The 17,945-nt window shown below is 50.9% G+C and overlaps 1 protein-coding gene across 2 annotated transcripts in view; it reads left to right on the top strand.

The window, feature by feature from the left end:
• Window positions 1–9,726: 9,726 nt before the first annotated feature.
• The window catches only part of etv4 (ETS variant transcription factor 4), a 35,481-nt gene continuing 27,262 nt past the window's right edge, over window positions 9,727–17,945 (top strand). The window contains exons 1-3 of one of the 2 annotated variants that reach the window (XM_086195175.1): window positions 9,727–9,833; window positions 10,967–11,057; window positions 11,124–11,171. In XM_086195175.1, the coding sequence (XP_086051301.1) occupies window positions 11,003–11,057; window positions 11,124–11,171 (103 nt within the window). In that variant the 5' untranslated portion in view covers window positions 9,727–9,833; window positions 10,967–11,002. Of the gene's footprint in view, window positions 9,834–9,858; window positions 10,189–10,966; window positions 11,058–11,123; window positions 11,172–17,945 lie in introns of those variants that run through there. The other variant, XM_086195174.1, reaches the window with a different exon arrangement.

Below are 17,945 nucleotides of genomic sequence, written 5' to 3'. Positions count from 1 at the left end.
GTCAGGAGCCATGCAGGAAGTCAAACTCCTCCGTAAATAAGATCAGCGTGAATCATTAATCACGTGACAGAGTGGGGCGGAGGTCTGGACCACATCGAGGGATTCTGAAGGGGAAGATTAATTATTTTATTCTTGTTTTTAAAGAAGAAAAAGTCATCAGTTGACTGAGTATTCCAGAGGTGTGGCATCACTTCCTGTCCTCAGGCCAACGGTGACGTTCTACCTTATGTGACCTCATGGTGGCGCCCGTGACTACAGAATGTGTTTCCTTACTCCTCCCTCCTGTCTGCTGAGGTCATCACTGGGAGGTCGTGACCCTTGACCTCACTGCCTAAATGTGTGTGTGATTGTATGAATACATAATGAAGGACTTTATTATTTCTCAGACTCAGAAGGAGAAGCTGGAGCAGTTTTTTTTTTTAGAAAAAGGCTCTAATTCTTTCTTTGTGCAGGAAGTGAGACAAGTTGTCAGGCTAGCGTAGCTCAGCATCGAGAGGTACCTCTGCTACCTTGCAGGTAAGATATTAGATATTTGCTACCTGTGGTCAAAGATTCAGCCGCTGTCAACTCACCAACTCCACGTCAGTAAATTCTCATTTTATTTCTTCATTCATCAGATCAACGTGTGAGTTCGTTCACAATCGTTTAAAAAGTTCATTCAAAAACAGCACTGGAGACCTCTAAATCTGACCAACCACCTCTGACATCACGCCGTGCTGGTCCTGACGCGTGGCTCCGGTACGTCAGGGGGACGGCAGCTCACAAGTAACAGCAACTGTTTGCATTTCATTGTTCAGTGAATTTCAATGTCCTGCAAAAGGAGCAAACAGAGCCTGACTCTCACCAGAGGAGGGCAGTGTTGACAACACGGCTGTAACAACCAGAAAAGAAAAAGAAGAAGAAGAAGAAGCAGCAGGTGCCGGTGGGCTGCCAGCGACACTGGGGGGGTCAGTTGAACCGGTAGTACCGGTTCTCCAGTTCCAGCTGGTGTCGGCCATGTTGCTGCTGTCTGCATCCCAGGACAGCGTGAGAACCTCGTCGGGTTCTGTCGACCTGTTGTGGTGGAAATGGAAACCAGAGTTAAATAAATCACGGCTATTGGATCGCCTGAGCTAAAGGTTCCAGTCAGACCCAGTGAAACCAGCAGTAATTCAGTCTCATGTTTCACCCTCAGATGAATGACGATGCTCGTGTTACTGGTGAGAAAGTGACTTGAGGTACACACCTGATACACCTGCTCGGTGACGCGGGATGACAGGAACGTGTGGGAAGCTCGCCGCTCAGAGAGAACAAAGCTCCCATCAACGCTCAACCGGCCAGCTTGAACAACCTGATTACGTCTTCTACCTCCCAAGCGAATGTCCCCTCAGGCATGGAAGGTGTTCAGGCCTGCACCAGTGCCGCTAACCCTGACAACGACCAGGCGATGCCTTCGCCACATGAACAGGAAATGCCACAAGACATCAGCTTGGGTCAGCATCAGGAGCCCCACATCGCCATCAGCTGAGGAGACAAAGACACCTGCTGGATCTCAATGATTTTGGTGTGTTCTTTGAAAACGTGTTGGCAGTGGGTTGGTGACAGGTGTCAACAACCAGGACACACACACACACACACACACACACACTGCCTGTGTTAAATCAGAAAGTCCATGGGTGCAGTTAGTCATCCTCATGTGATTTAACCTAATTTCTCGATCTCTGTAGACACTATCATCACACACACACACACACACACACACACACACACACACACACACACACACACACACACCCTTCACCCGTCTCAGCGTGACATCAGCTCGTCCTGGGTTACTTGGCCTCCCAAGTGTCCTGATGGAGGCGATAAGGCAGGAAAGTCACTGATTAGCTGAGAATCTCGTTACACCGCCAGCAGTGGAGCCCAACGCCTGCCTCCATCTTTAATGCCCCACACCAGCGACTCAGAAGCCAGATGATGTCCAGACGACCAGAGGAGTAGCTGGGACCAGCAGGCCCCGTCACCCCTAGACTGCCCCCGCACTAATAAAACACACATAGACCTGCTGACTGGCGGGCGACGCCCCTGAAAAGAGAATGAAGGCGTCTAATCCAGACATTTGAGTAGTTTTGAGAGGAAACTGCCAGTTCATTGCCAGAGGAACTGCAGACCTTCATGCCGTCATGTGTCAAATATGTAGTCGCTCCGTTCCTGATAGGATCATAGATGGTTCTCCAGAGTGGCCCCGCCCAGTTCACCTCACGCTCATCATCGCTGAGGCAACGCGGTTCAGGCGACTACTGAAGCAGGTCAATGAGGCCGGTGAGCAGCATCGTCCTGACTGGCAGCAGAGGTGTCCGTTACACCGGCGCAGTCCACTGCAGTCGATGGAAAAATGATCTCACTTCTCCGAACGCCACTGACCTCATCCCCTGATGGTGGAGAGAGAGAACGATGACATCATCGCAGTTCACCTGAACACAAACTGTGGCATGACACCAGAGGGGTGTGGCCACAGCTGCCTGAAGGTGAGCAAGGAACGGTGTCATACTGTCGTATTGAATCCCGGCTAGTAGAACCCTGGCTAGTAGACCCCAGCAAGCAGAACCCCAGCTAGTAGAACCCTGGCGAATAGAACCCCAGCAAGCAGAGCCCCAGCTAGTAGAACCCCGGCTAGTAGAATCCCAGCTAGTAGAATCCCAGCTAGTGGAGTCCCAGCTAGTAGAACCCCGGCTAGTAGAATCCCGGCTAGTAGAACCCCGGCTAGTAGAATCCCAGCAAGTAGAATCCCAGCTAGTAGAACCCCGGCTAGTAGAATCCCAGCTAGTAGAATCCCAGCTAGTAGAACCCCGGCTAGTAGAATCCCAGCGAGTAGAATCCCAGCTAGTAGAACCCCGGCTAGTAGAATCCCGGCTAGTAGAATCCCAGCGAGTAGAATCCCAGCGAGTAGAACCCCGGCTAGTAGAATCCCAGCGAGTAGAATCCCAGCTAGTAGAACCCCGGCTAGTAGAATCCCAGCGAGTAGAATCCCAGCGAGTAGAATCCCGGCTAGTAGAATCCCAGCGAGTAGAATCCCAGCTAGTACAACCCCGGCTAGTAGAATCCCAGCGAGTAGAATCCCAGCTAGTAGAACCCCGGCTAGTAGAATCCCGGCTAGTAGAATCCCAGCTAGTAGAACCCCGGCTAGTAGAATCCCAGCGAGTAGAATCCCAGCAAGCAGAACCCCAGCTAGTAGAACCCCGGCGAGTAGAACCCCGGCAAGCAGAGCCCCAGCGAGTACAACCCTGGCGAATAGAACCCCAGCTAGCAGAATCCCAGCTAGTAGAACCCCGGCTAGTAGAATCCCAGCTAGTAGAATCCCAGCTAGTAGAACCCCAGCTAGTAGAACCCCGGCGAGTAGAACCCCAGCAAGCCCCAGCTAGTAGAACCCCAGCAAGCAGAGCCCCAGCTAGTAGAACCCCGGCTAGTAGAACCCCGGCTACTAGAACCCCGGCTAGTAGAACCCCAGCTAGTAGAACCCCGGCTAGTAGAACCCCAGCAAGCAGAGCCCCAGCTAGTAGAACCCCAGCTACTAGAACCCCGGCTAGTAGAACCCCAGCTAGTAGAACCCCGGCTTGTAGAATCCCAGCTAGTAGAATCCCAGCTAGTAGAACCCCAGCTAGTAGAACCCCAGCTTGTAGAACCCCGGCTACTAGAACCCCGGCTAGTAGAGCCCCAGCTAGTAGAACCCCGGCTAGTAGAACCCCAGCAAGCAGAGCCCCAGCTAGTAGAACCCCGGCTAGTAGAACCCCAGCTACTAGAACCCCGGCTAGTAGAACCCCAGCTAGTAGAACCCTGGCTTGTAGAATCCCAGCTAGTAGAATCCCAGCTAGTAGAACCCCAGCTAGTAGAACCCCAGCTTGTAGAACCCCGGCTACTAGAACCCCGGCTAGTAGAACCCCAGCTAGTAGAACCCCGGCTAGTAGAACCCCAGCAAGCAGAGCCCCAGCTAGTAGAACCCCGGCTAGTAGAACCCCAGCTACTAGAACCCCTGCTTGTAGAACCCCAGCTAGTGCCCCCGCCCGTCCCCCTGTGGGCTCCCCAGCACAGCTCCTCTCTGGGCACACTGTTAATTGTAAGTCTGTGCTGACTCCAAGTTTGCTCGAGGCCATTACCCAGCATTCATAGCTGCGCTGATTCTAAAATTACAAACAGGCATGACAGGAAACTCCAGACTTGGGGGGGTGGGGCAGTTGCTGCGGGGGCCAAAGGCTGCCCCTTCTCTGGTCGGGGTTCAGGTGGAGGATGACCACTTGCGGGGGGGGGGGGGGGGGTGTAATGTAGATTAACAGGTAAATGGAGAGCCTCTCCTTCTGGCTCAGCTCCCTCTTCACCACAAGAGACTGGTTTAGTACCCCCATCACTGCAGACGCCGCCCCAATCCGCCTGTCAATCTCCCGCTCCATCCTACCCTCACTCGTGAACAAGACCCCGAGATACTTGAACTCCTCCACCTGAGGCAGGACCTCCCCCCATGGCCTCAGACTTGGAGGTGCTGATTCTCAACCTCGCCGCTTCACTTTTGACTGCGGCTGTTTGTGAAATCCATCCATCCATCGTCGTCTTCCGCTTATTCCTTACTAGTAAGGGTCACAGGGGGGTGGAGCCTATCCCAGCGTCAACGGGCGAGAGGCAGGGTTCACCCTGGACAGGTCACCAGTCCATCGCAGGGCCAACAGACAGAGACGAACAACCATTCACACTCACATTCACGCCTACGGTCAATTTAGAGTCTGGATTAACCTGGTCCCTCTTGATGTCTTTGGACTGTGGAGGAAGCTGGAGTACCAGAGAGAACCCAGCAGGAACAGGGAGAACATGGAGACTCACCCAGAAAGATCCCGTGCCCGAGCCGGGACTCGAACCCGGAACCTTCTTGCTGTGAGGCCACAGTGAGGACCACTGCTCCACCGTGCAGTGTTTGTGAAATCGTGTTCTTTATTGAACTTCATGTCAAAGTGAGTGTTTGAACGTAATCAGCGTTACTTTATCACGATCAGTGTTTTTTGTTTGTGTTGTTCCTCACTCTGTCCAGCTGTCCTGGTCGTGGCTCTGCCCCCTCTGTTGACCACCACATGCTTCCTGCGTGAGGTGGAGCAGGCATGGACAGGCCATCTGGCGTACCGGGCAGTGCTCGGTGGACTGGCGCCCCCAAAAAAGTATCTATATTAAAAATCATCTCTATCGGCCGCAACGGCCCATTGGTTGTTTCTCTTGAAGGACATTGAGCTCATCCAATGATTTCTCTCAGCCCTCCTCGGCCCCTTGACCACAGATAGGTCAAGTTCAGGTGGTCCGATTTTTCTCTGAGCTGACCGAAGATGCATAGGCTACCACATAGGCGCAAGGGGGGGCGCCGAAAAAGTCTGAGTAGATGCTAAAAAATGTGCTGAACTCACGGACATGTTTGCTGAGAAGGAAGCGCAGGTGGACTCAGAGGTCTGCTCGTCTCTGCCTCTCTCTCTTTCTGTTTTTCATTCTTAAAGGTGGCACTTTGGTAAAGAGAGGCGCACTTGGTTACATTGACACAAGGTCTTCCTGGTGGCAAAATTGTGAAAATGTACAGTATAAGGAGCAGATTCCATGAAACACTGAAAAGACCTCTCTAGCTCTGTTTCTTTGACACCTTTCACTTCAAGATGGGAATTGTGACACTGGCCATCTCTCCCATGATGCAAGTCCCTGTGAGGAATCATGGTGGGCCCCCGTGACCAAAACTGCCAGGGCCCTTTTTTGGTCCAAGTCCAGCTCTGACATGGAGTCACATGACTGGTCCATGGTAATCCCCCCCAAACAGCCGCTCTGACTGACTAGAGGAGGCGCTGGCATGGCGACCAGGACTCTTCCCGTCATCGGGCTACCAGATATCACCAAACATCTCTACAGGGACCAACTATGCTGGAGGAATTGAACCAGTGACCCCCATGTTGCTAGGCAACACAACAGACTGCTGCACTACCTGGACACCCGAAGTCCTGTTGGGTTCAGAAGTGTCCTTCTCGCCCCTGAACTGTCCGAGCTGTCAGAGCAGCCTTGGTGGTGGAGGGAATAAGTAGAATAAGTAGTACTGCTGCTATCGTAGTAATAATACTGCTGCTATCGTAGTAATAATACTACTGCGTGTGCAGAGGAACACACGAGCTCCCGCACCAGTCCGGCCAGGCAGTTCCCCCAGCAGCAGAGTTGCTTCCTGACTTCAACAGTGGGTAAATGTGTTGTGCTGTGTGGCTGCGAGTTGTTGGCATTGGGTTTAATCTGGCAGCTCAGCTGCACCGATGCAGCTGCACGGCCGCCACTTCTCCTCAGGGCCGCCAGTCAAAAGCAGCCCTGTAAATGCTATTGTGCTCACCTGATTGATCTCTCACAGGCCAGACGGGCCGAGCGCGGAGGGGAGCTGCGAGGAACTGTCGGCAGCAAACAAGCGAGCCAGTGTCTGCAGCGGAGGAGGCCAGGCCGCAGGTGGCTAGGAGGCACGCTTGGATTGGCGCTCTCGCCCTCATCAGATGCCAGCAGTGATATTTCCTGACTATAGCTTTACACAAGCAGGCGTCCCGGCAACGGAGGAGCGTCCTGAGGGAATGACGAGAAAGCCTGGGCTGGATTTTACAGCACACACAGGCCACGCATGGATGTGCATGCATTAAACATGAAACACACTCTTCCACTAATAAAGATCTCTTTCTGTCTAAACACACACACACACACACACACAGACACACACACCTTCAGGAGTAAATGGACAGCATTTATGTGGCGTTTTTCTGCCTCTGGCACTCTGAATGGGGGCAGGGATGCAGTAGCAGAACGCTGAAGGAAGAAACTTTTTATTAAATGAAAAAAAGAAAAACAGGAAGTTTGGAAGTGAACTGTCCAAACTAATAAGAACCAGAACTGACGATCCAACTAAAGACAGAAACCAACTTAACTGATCAATGCAGCAGAACATGAAGACGCATCAATCTGGATCCATGGAACACTTCAAATCCCAAACGCTGAGTCATGACCAGCCATCCAGCTGCTTAAACATTTTTGGTTCTAAACATTTTTTCAGCTGGGATTTTCTACATAAACGTAGAACGTTCTCTGGAAACATTCCACAAAAGTTGGCGATAACTTTCTTCAAACAACAGAATGTTATGTTGGTATCACTGTGTTTCCAAACCAGTTGCTTGTGGCTCATAATGTTTCTAGAACGTTAGCGTAACGTTAGCGTAACTACAGTGGCTGCTGTAATCTTTACTGAGGCTGAACTGACCGTGAACATCATCACATGATGGCAGGACTTGTTGCTCTTTCCTTAAAACCACAGAATCTCCCTGAACAGTCGTCGGACCACTGCATGCTCCCATTGTGCAGCGCAGACCAGTAAAGGAAGTGCTGGTGTGTGTTAGAAGTGTGGTATTTTGCGTTTTCCAGCTGTTTCAGGTGAGCATTGTTGATGGAGAACAGTGTCTCCTGGACCGAGACAGGCAGCAGCTGGGACACGCTCCAGGTCTGGCAGCTCAGCCCAGTGATGATGTGAAATAATTTAGAGAACTTACTGGAAGAGCAACTGGGAACAGTTCATTTCTGGACACTCACAGTCACACACACACACACACACACACACACACACACACGCTCTGCCCTGGATTCACACGATCAGTGTTTGCATTGGGAATCATTTTCCAGCTGGTGGAGCAGGAGAAGCTGGTCCTCGGAGGCTGGTTCTGCACTCCAAACAAACCGGAGCTCCCTGGTGGCGTCCAGCGGGGGACGGATGGTTTGTTTTGATGTTTCTGTGGCGTCCAGCGTCACAGTGACAGATGTACCACTGACATCACGCGGACGACAGATAGGGGCGTCAAATCCCCTTCAACCCATTTTGCAAGATTTAAACTAAAAGGTGTCTTTCAATCCCAAAACAGCTGACGAGCATAAATCTGTCCAGAAGAGCGCTTGAGCTCACACACCTGGATGTCACATGACCACTGGCGTACACTGAGCATCTGCGTGCAGGAGGAAACAGGAAGTAGCTTGTCTACAGAATGAAGCCAGAGATTTCTGTGATCGGAGCGTTGAGGAGGTGGAACCACTGTCAGAGAAGCAGGAGTCAAAGACGAGGAGGAGGAGGTGGAGACGTCATCCCACCTGAGCTGTAGCGCAGCGTCGTCCGTCCTCAGGTTCACAAAGGTCTCCATCTCGGTGCCTTTCGGTAGTTCATTCTGTGTAAAGATTGCAGCCAGTGATTATTGTCCATTCATCAATTTATCTGCTGATTGATTCGGCGATTACTTGATTGGTTTTGTCTGTAAAATCTCAAGTAACTTGAAAAAGCTTCCTAGCGTTTGAAAGTCACATGTTCACGTTGGGTTGTCCCAAGAGCCTGGAACCAGGAAATGGTCGACGTTATTTGCCTGACAAAAAAGGCTGAAACGATTTATCAGTTATCAGTTGGGGATCAATTTTCTGTTAATCAGCGAATTCATTAATTGTCAAAGTTCTAGTTTCAGCTCAAAATTGACAGAAAAGACAGAGCCAAACATGTTAGACATCTCCCAGACCCTCTTGTGTGTGTGTGTGTGTGTGTGTGTGTGTGCGTGTGTGTGGGGGGGGTATTGATCACACTTCCAGGAAGTGCCTCGCTACGTTCTTGTTTATCAGGTATCTTTGTTTGTTAGTCACCATCAACCCGGTGAGCGCAGGAGGAAGAAGCTGCTCAGACGGAGGTGTGGTCGACCCCCCCACTCTTATTCTCTCCCCTCTTTGTTTGTTTGTTTGTCCATTGATAAAAGTCTCACTGAATGCCCCCCCCCTCTTTCTCTCCAGACCAGCTAACAGCATCTCATCCATCCATCAAGCAGTCGGCGTTGATCAATAAGCACTTTGCGTCCTCTCCTGAGCGCCACTCCGGCCCTAAAACGCCTCCGTCTGTCTCCGTCAGTGCTTATCTCTCTGCTGACAAAGCTGCCATGCTGGGAGGAGCAAGGAGGGGATCCATGATGGATCCTGTAGATCTGGAGAACGGGTGAACCGTTCTCCAGATCGAAGACGTGAATGAGAAACACGTTCAGCTCAGACTTGAGTCATGTGACCCTCCTCAGCTGTGGAGATGTGAGGCTTCTCCCCTGCTGCTCTACTTTGGTGTGGTGGACTTGTGTTTTCTTAAAAGCTTTTAATGTCCAACATCATCAGAAAACTTAGAGCTCCAACAGAGTCTCACGGGAGTCACTGGTCCGGAGAGGAAAAGGTCAGAGGTCAAACACACAGGCGTCGCTGCAAGTGACATCAGAGGGCTTGTTAATGCTGCAGGGTACAGTGACGCCCAGGAGGATCGTGGAGCGCAACGTGGGACTCCTGCGTGAACGTTCTCAGTCACTGAAATCAGAAATCCACAGAGCTGTGAGCCAGCAGGGACTGGAACCAGGACTGGAACCTGGACTGGAACCAGGACTGGAACCAGGACTGGAACCAGGACTGGAACCAGTGGAATGCTGGTCTGAGAGCTCCAGCGCGGCTGACTGCAGCCCAGCGTGCACGTGCCAGGGCAAGTTTTTATGAATGGAACTTTTTTTCTCTGTTTTTTGTGAATGAAAAACAACTGGAAAATCCTGCCTAAAGCCCTGCTGAGAGCCGATAGGCTGCAGGTCGCAGGCTCCGCCCCTTGTTGCTAGGATCCCGACTACGAGTTTTGTGATTGGCTGACGGGAGGAACGCAGACTTCATTCATGAGTACCCGGACAAAAGCTTGAAATCTGAGCCCTTGAGAGAGGAAATCCACCAATGAGGGGCGCGGAACCTGACCTGCGACCCTGGAGTCTCTGAGTGCGACTCCGGTGAGACTCGGTTTAATGGCTGCTGTTGGCGTGAGGGAGTCACGTGACCGACTCAGGCGAATGATGAGGAAAACAAAATCAGGCTTCAGGTTTCATCGTTGTGTTTAAACTCATAAACTCAGAGGCTGTCGAGCTGCCTGTCACACACGCACGCACGGTCACACGCGCGCGCGGAGGCGCGCACGCGCGCACACATACGAGGCAGCAGTTTTTTGTGAATGGAGCTCATTACGCATGCATCCTCCACGCAGCTCCATTCACTCGCGGCGCTGCTCGCCCGGAGTCCCGCAGCCTGACGGCGGAGTGTAAGATGGACGCGTATCTGGACCAGCAAGTGCCTTTCACCCTCGCGAGTGTACGTAGGCTCCAGTTCCTGACTTTTGGTTCCGGCCGTTAGGCTGGAAAGTAGTTCTGGTCGCTCAGCCGCTCGGTTCTGCGGGGTTCTTCGCTCGAGCTGCGCGTCAGCGGAGAACCGAGACGCGAAACTGCGCGTTTGTTTGTCCGAGATTTGCTCCGCGAGTGCCTTCGGGACCCTGGAAAACCTGGAAACGTCCTGGAATCCTGGAAGAGTATCAAAACCCGCTCGCTTACACGAACCTTGATTTAACGTCTCGACGTTGACCAGAAACCTGACGTCACAACCGCAGATCTAAAGGCGGCAGAAGTTTAACCTCCCGCTTCCAGGGTGAATCTGACGGACTGATTGTTGTTGAAAGTTTTCAATCAGAATCAATATCGATCAGGTCATCGGTTCGCGAGGCTGAACCCTGACGAGGCGAGGCGAGCTCGAATGTGACGACATTAAAATGGGCTCGCACGGTCACGAACAACCTGGAAAACTCCTGGTTTTTGAAAACATCCGTTTCAAGGCCTGGAAACATTTTTGAAACATAAATAAAATTGTTGTAAAATTGTGGGAAATTGCCGGGGAAGAGCTTGATGGGGAGCTGGATGTGAAGGCCGGCGCTGGTCCAAGCCCAGAAGTTCTCTGGTACCTTTGGATGCAGTTCTCTTTGTTTTTGGTGTGGAAGCAGAGACTCTGGTGGAAATGTGTCCGTGAGCTGAGTGTTGCTTCACGTCCTCCTGTCCCTGTAAAGTCCCATCATGACCAGTCTCGTTTCTTGGTTTCACAGAAGTCCCAAGGACATGGGCCCCTGAACCGACTGTTGATGGCAGCCAAGAGGAAGTACATGGACACAGAGCTACCGCCTCAGGAATCTGAAGGTAAGGTCCCGACCGCCGGCTGTGCCGCGTCCAGGACGTCCTACTGAATATGGGCTCTCTCCTCAGACCTCTTCCAGGATCTAAGCCAGCTCCAGGAGACGTGGCTCACAGAAGGTGAGACCTTTAACTGTCTGTCACCCACAACGTAGAGTTGCTAAAGGCCTGGAATTCCTTAAAAACTGTGATTTTCAAGGTTTGGGAGGTGCTTGGATACTTACATAGTACATTTCGGGGGGGGGGGGGGGGGCAACACGCTGTTCAGCTCTGTTGTGATGCGTTTTGTTCTGCCCGGACAGCAGAGCTGTTTGCTGGCAGGGATGGGGCCTGATAGCATTCGCTACACAGCACTGAGGCACTTTAGAACTGATCAGGCCATTAGAACCCTGAGGAACCCCCTGCTGGGGCTGAGGTGCTGGAAGAGCTTGGGAATGTTCCTTGAAGATGCTTGAGAGGAGTTTGAATGATGAGGAGGTGCAGGAGCCAGCTGACCAGGCCGGACCTCCCTCGTTTGGAGCAGAACTGTTCTGGCTAGGGCAAGGGAACGCTGAGGGGCGGGACTAGCTGTGCGTCAACGCCCAGTAAACGACGTGAACCGCTTCAGTCAGACGAGCTGGTTTTACTGGTTTTCATGCTGGACCTTGGGTGCGCGGGTCCCGTACCCAGGTCTGGGCCTCGGGCCTGTGAGGGATTTTAGCTAATTGTGTTGCTCGCAGCTTGTTTGGAAAGTGGCATGTTTCCAGTAAGCAGAGGGGCGGAGCTGTGGAGCTCTGACAGGCGGAGCCGCGTCAGTCAGTGGGGTTTTAGGCTGGAAACAGGAGACACACCCGGCGCTCCTGTTTCCCTGAGATGATGCTGATGTGACCCTGTGGCGGCGGCAAGCTGGCGGCCTGAGGGCCAAACAGGCGACGGGAACCCACCCGTTTATGGCCGTTCACATCAGGCCTCTCACCTTTTCTCATGCAGCGTCAAAACCAGGGGTTGACTTCACACCGGCGCTTCACAGCCAGACAAAGAGCTGAGTCAGCGCCAATAAAACAGCAACAATAGGTGTTGCTTCAGAGTTGGAGCCGATTTGTATTCACAGGACGCCGTAAAGGTTCCGTTCCCACCAAAACACGTCAGTATCAATTCAGTTCCAGTTTCATTTACTCAAGTTAAGACACGAGATGTGACAGAAAGAGAAAATAGTAAAGAACTGTTTCATTACTGGAAGGAGTCAGCAGAATTACATGAGAAATGAGGCACTTAAACCCATGACAGTGACTTCAGAGCATCTTCAGGAAATTCCTCAGCGTCAGCAGGAATCCAGCAACTGTGGTGACTGAGGACACGCGTGTTTAGCTTCTTTCACACTGCACCAAAAACGCCAGTCAACACGGGTTTCTCGGCACTCTGAAATGGTCGACTCGGCATTTCAAACCGTGTCGACCGACCCGGGTCTTTAGCGGCTTGGCTCGCCTGCAGTGTGAAAAAGGCAACCCGCGTCGTCTCAGGTTTCACGCGACCTTCCTGTCTCATCCTGATTTCGTCGCTGTGCCGCCTGTCAGGCTTCACCTGTAGCTTCTTCAGCTCCCTTCCAGTCCAGCCAAAAACTCCATCCTCCTTCACTGCTTTACCGCTCAGACATTTTCCATCTGGGCCGAGTTTGTCTGCTTTGTAAAAGAGAAACATAGCAATGCACGCAACGACAACGCTAAGGTTCGACTTGGTGACGGCGCACGTTGTCAGCGTGACGACGTACAACAGAGAAGAACACAGACACGCAGCTTCACAGCGGGAATTCAGACCCGGGTCTGCTGGAAGCTAGAATGAGCCCTGATGCTGAGCAAAAACCCGCATTGACATGCGTTTTTCAGTGTGAAAAGGTTATTATTGTATGTGTGTTTATCAGTTAGACCTGAAGATGTCTTCAGCATCCCAGTCTTAATATCGTTAGGGAAGGAGACACAGCAGACGCCAGGAGGAGGGGTGATGACATCAGGCTTTATTTCCCACCTCAGTTCTACATCAGATCCACCAGAAAACACCAGACCGGTGGATGTTGGAGGTTCAGTTCTACATCAGATCCACCAGTAAACACCAGACCGGTGGATGTTGGAGGTTCAGTTCTACATCTGATCCACCAGTAAACACCAGACCGGTGGATGGTGGAGGTTCAGTTCTACATCAGATACACCAGTAAACACCAGACCGGTGGATGGTGGAGGTTCAGTTCTACATCAGATCCACCAGTAAACACCAGACCGGTGGATGTTGGAGGTTCAGTTCTACATCAGATCCACCAGTAAACACCAGACCGGTGGATGGTGGAGGTTCAGTTCTACATCAGATCCACCAGTAAACACCAGACCGGTGGATGGTGGAGGTTCAGTTCTACATCAGATCCACCAGTAAACACCAGACCGGTGGATGATGGAGGTTCAGTTCTACATCAGATCCATCAGTAAGCACCAGACCGGTGAATGTTGGAGGTTCAGTTCTACATCAGATCCACTAGTAACACCAGACCGGTGGATGGTGGAGGTTCAGTTCTACATCAGGTCCACCAGTAAACACCAGACCGGTGGATGTTGGAGGTTCAGTTCTACATCAGATCCACCAGTAAACACCAGACTGGTGGATGGTGGAGGTTCAGTTCTACATCAGATCCACCAGTAAACACCAGACCGGTGAATGTCGGACGTTCAGTTCTACACAAGATCCACCAGTAAACACCAGACCGGTGGATGTCGCAGGTTCAGTTCTACATCAGATCCACCAGTAAACACCAGACAGGTGAATGTTGGAGGTTCAGTTCTACACAAGATCCACCAGTAAACACCAGACCGGTGGATGTTGGAGGTTCAGTTCTACATCAGATCCACCAGTAAACACCAGACCGGTGGATGGTGGAGGTTCAGTTCTACATCAGATCCACCAGTAAACACCAGACCGGTGGATGGTGGAGGTTCAGTTCTACATCTGATCCACCAGTAAACACCAGACCGGTGGATGGTGGAGGTTCAGATCTACATCAGATCCACCAGTAAACACCAGACCGGTGGATGGTGGAGGTTCAGTTCTACATCAGATCTACCAGTAAACACCAGACCGGTGGATGGTGGAGGTTCAGTTCTACATCAGATCCACCAGTAAAAACCAGACCGGTGGATGTCGCAGGTTCAGTTCTACATCAGATCCACCAGTAAACACCAGACCGGTGGATGTTGGAGGTTCAGTTCTACACAAGATCCACCAGTAAACACCAGACCGGTGGATGATGGAGGTTCAGTTCTACATCAGATCCACCAGTAAACACCAGACCGGTGGATGGTGGAGGTTCAGTTCTACATCAGATCCACCAGTAAACACCAGACCGGTGGATGGTGGAGGTTCAGTTCTACATCTGATCCACCAGTAAACACCAGACCGGTGGATGGTGGAGGTTCAGTTCTACATCAGATCCACCAGTAAACACCAGACCGGTGAATGTTGGAGGTTCAGTTCTACATCTGATCCACCAGTAAACACCAGACCGGTGGATGGTGGAGGCCCAGTTCTACATCAGATCCACCAGTAACACCAGACTGGTGGATGGTGGAGGTTCAGTTCTACACAATATCCACCAGTAAACACCAGACCGGTGGATGGTGGAGGTTCAGTTCTACATCAGATCCACCAGTAAACACCTGACTGGTGGATGTTGGAGGTTCAGGTCTACATCAGATCCACCAGAAAACACCTGACTGGTGGATGTTGGAGGTTCAGTTCTACATCTGATCCACCAGTAAACACCAGACCGGTGGATGGTGGAGGTTCAGGTCTACATCAGATCCACCAGTAAGCACCAGACCGGTGAATGTTGGAGGTTCAGTTCTACATCAGATCCACTAGTAACACCAGACCGGTGGATGGTGGAGGTTCAGTTCTACATCAGGTCCACCAGTAAACACCAGACCGGTGGATGTTGGAGGTTCAGTTCTACATCAGATCCACCAGTAAACACCAGACTGGTGGATGGTGGAGGTTCAGTTCTACATCAGATCCACCAGTAAACACCAGACCGGTGAATGTCGGAGGTTCAGTTCTACACAAGATCCACCAGTAAACACCAGACCGGTGGATGTCGCAGGTTCAGTTCTACATCAGATCCACCAGTAAACACCAGACAGGTGAATGTTGGAGGTTCAGTTCTACACAAGATCCACCAGTAAACACCAGACCGGTGGATGTTGGAGGTTCAGTTCTACATCAGATCCACCAGTAAACACCAGACCGGTGGATGGTGGAGGTTCAGTTCTACATCAGATCCACCAGTAAACACCAGACCGGTGGATGGTGGAGGTTCAGTTCTACATCTGATCCACCAGTAAACACCAGACCGGTGGATGGTGGAGGTTCAGATCTACATCAGATCCACCAGTAAACACCAGACCGGTGGATGGTGGAGGTTCAGTTCTACATCAGATCTACCAGTAAACACCAGACCGGTGGATGGTGGAGGTTCAGTTCTACATCAGATCCACCAGTAAAAACCAGACCGGTGGATGTCGCAGGTTCAGTTCTACATCAGATCCACCAGTAAACACCAGACCGGTGGATGGTGGAGGTTCAGTTCTACATCAGATCCACCAGTAAACACCAGACCGGTGAATGTTGGAGGTTCAGTTCTACATCTGATCCACCAGTAAACACCAGACCGGTGGATGGTGGAGGCCCAGTTCTACATCAGATCCACCAGTAACACCAGACTGGTGGATGGTGGAGGTTCAGTTCTACACAATATCCACCAGTAAACACCAGACCGGTGGATGGTGGAGGTTCAGTTCTACATCAGATCCACCAGTAAACACCAGACCGGTGGATGGTGGAGGTTCAGTTCTACACAAGATCCACCAGTAAACACCAGACCGGTGGATGGTGGAGGTTCAGTTCTACATCAGATCCACCAGTAAACACCAGACCGATGGATGGTGGAGGTTCAGTTCTTCATCAGATCCACCAGTAAACACCAGACTGGTGGATGTTGGAGGTTCAGTTCTACATCAGATCTGCCAGTGATGCTGGTGTAGCTCCTTCCTAGGCTACCGTTAGCTTAGCACTGCTAACGTAACATCTAGGCTTCCAGCATCATCAGAGGGTTCATTAGTGAAGATGATCTTGATTAACTGAACCTGGAAGATCATCAACTTTTGTTCACCAGAGCTGATTTACTGATTCAATCACCACAATCACATGGAGCGATCCTATTGGCTACTGGGGGAGGAGCCAGGAGATGACCACTTCCTGTTGGTGGAGGAGCCAGGAGATGACCACTTCCTGTTGGTGGAGGAGCCAGGAGATGACCACTTCCTGTTGGTGGAGGAGCCAGGAGATGACCACTTCCTGTTGGAGTACAGACACACCTTGTCCTTGTTGTGGTCTACATTTTAATGGCTACAACTAGTAGTTGACATACGTGTCATGTTTTATTTAAAGAGATACAACAATACTAAAACTTTTGTTAAGTGAGTAGAAGTTATTAGACCTTTGATGGTTTTTGCCGGTTGTTGTGACAGATGATCTGAGCTGGAAGGGTTGAATAGGCCATTTTTTTCATTTCAGGTTAATTTTAAGTTCAGAAATAATATCATGCTGCTCATTGTTGAGTCAGAGAAAGAAGAAAACAGTATCAAAGTGGAGTTAAGTAGCAGCTTCCTCTCCTGACACATTAATTAAAGACTTCATCACCGCCAATTGCAGTTGTGAGCCAGGCACTGTAAACGCCAGCGACCTCCAGGGAGGTTGTTGGGGTTTTTTTCCTTTCGGCAAGCTGAGCGGAAGCTACAGTGAGACAGAACGAACGGCGAGAGTTCAGGAGCCTGTCACGTCTTGTCTTATTGGCCCTCAGGTTTATATGAATGAAGCCCCTCCCAGGATCTCCCGCCAGAGCCCTGGGACAACACAGAACACACTCACACATAAACACACTTTCCTTCTTGTGCTGACTTGCGTCTCAAAGCGCCTGACAACGTGTTCCTGGAAACGCACGCACGCACGCATGCACACTCCCACGGCAGGCTAATGTCTGCTGCTCGTCATCTGTGTTTTGTTCTCTGCCTCTTTATGAGGTCCTGCATGTTCCATTTTGACTTGTTGAAACAAGTGGAAGTGATTGATTGTTGGATCTGCAGAAGTGAATCTGGGCCCCTGCTCTGTCTCTCTCACACACACACACACACACACACACACACACACACACACACACACACACACACATAGACCCAAGGGCTAAAGACCAAAAAGTTAAAAGGGGCTAATATTATTAGCGTATCGTAAGCTACAGGATGCTCCGTTATATGAGAAATCAATGTCATTTATCTGAACATGCTCCAAAACGCCATCATCCGGTTTCCTCCGCACAGGAAGGACGAGTGTGACGACAAGATTTGAATATCTTATTTCCTTTTTGTCCTCTGCTGCTCTTTGGCCTCGTTGTCTGGAGACTGTCGTGGATTAAGTCAGAGAGGCTGCGTCAGAGTGTTGTGGAAGTACTGAGCTCACAAGACAATTTTTCTCTTCTGCATTGGACAGTTTAGCTGTTGTTAGCTGTCACTCTCCATTAGCATCAAGCTAAACATCCGTAACTGGTTCTTCCTGCATTCTGGAGTCACTAAGCGGTGTTGCAGGAGGGGAAACATCTTAGTGAGCTGAAGACTTCTGTTCGTGAGAACTTAAATACACTTTGAGAGTGAAGCAGGGCTTGAACATTGCTGCCTGCAGAGTCACTGTCTGAGAGAGAGTTGTAATATTTAGAAAATTGCTCCATTTGCAGTTAAGGTTGGTGCCATTTTGTTTTTAGGCCCCTGATTGGCCTGTCTAAGGATCGCCATCAATTTTTCCCCAGCAGCTTGCGCCATGATGTAAGTG

The sequence above is a fragment of the Aulostomus chinensis genome, chromosome 23, assembly GCF_037954235.1.
Source record: "Aulostomus chinensis isolate RoL2024-O1b breed Wild chromosome 23, RoL_Achi_v1.0, whole genome shotgun sequence".
NCBI classification, from domain to species: Eukaryota; Metazoa; Chordata; class Actinopteri; order Syngnathiformes; family Aulostomidae; genus Aulostomus; species Aulostomus chinensis.
Note: the sequence above shows the minus strand (reverse complement) of the source record. Positions and strands in the feature narration are given on the sequence as shown.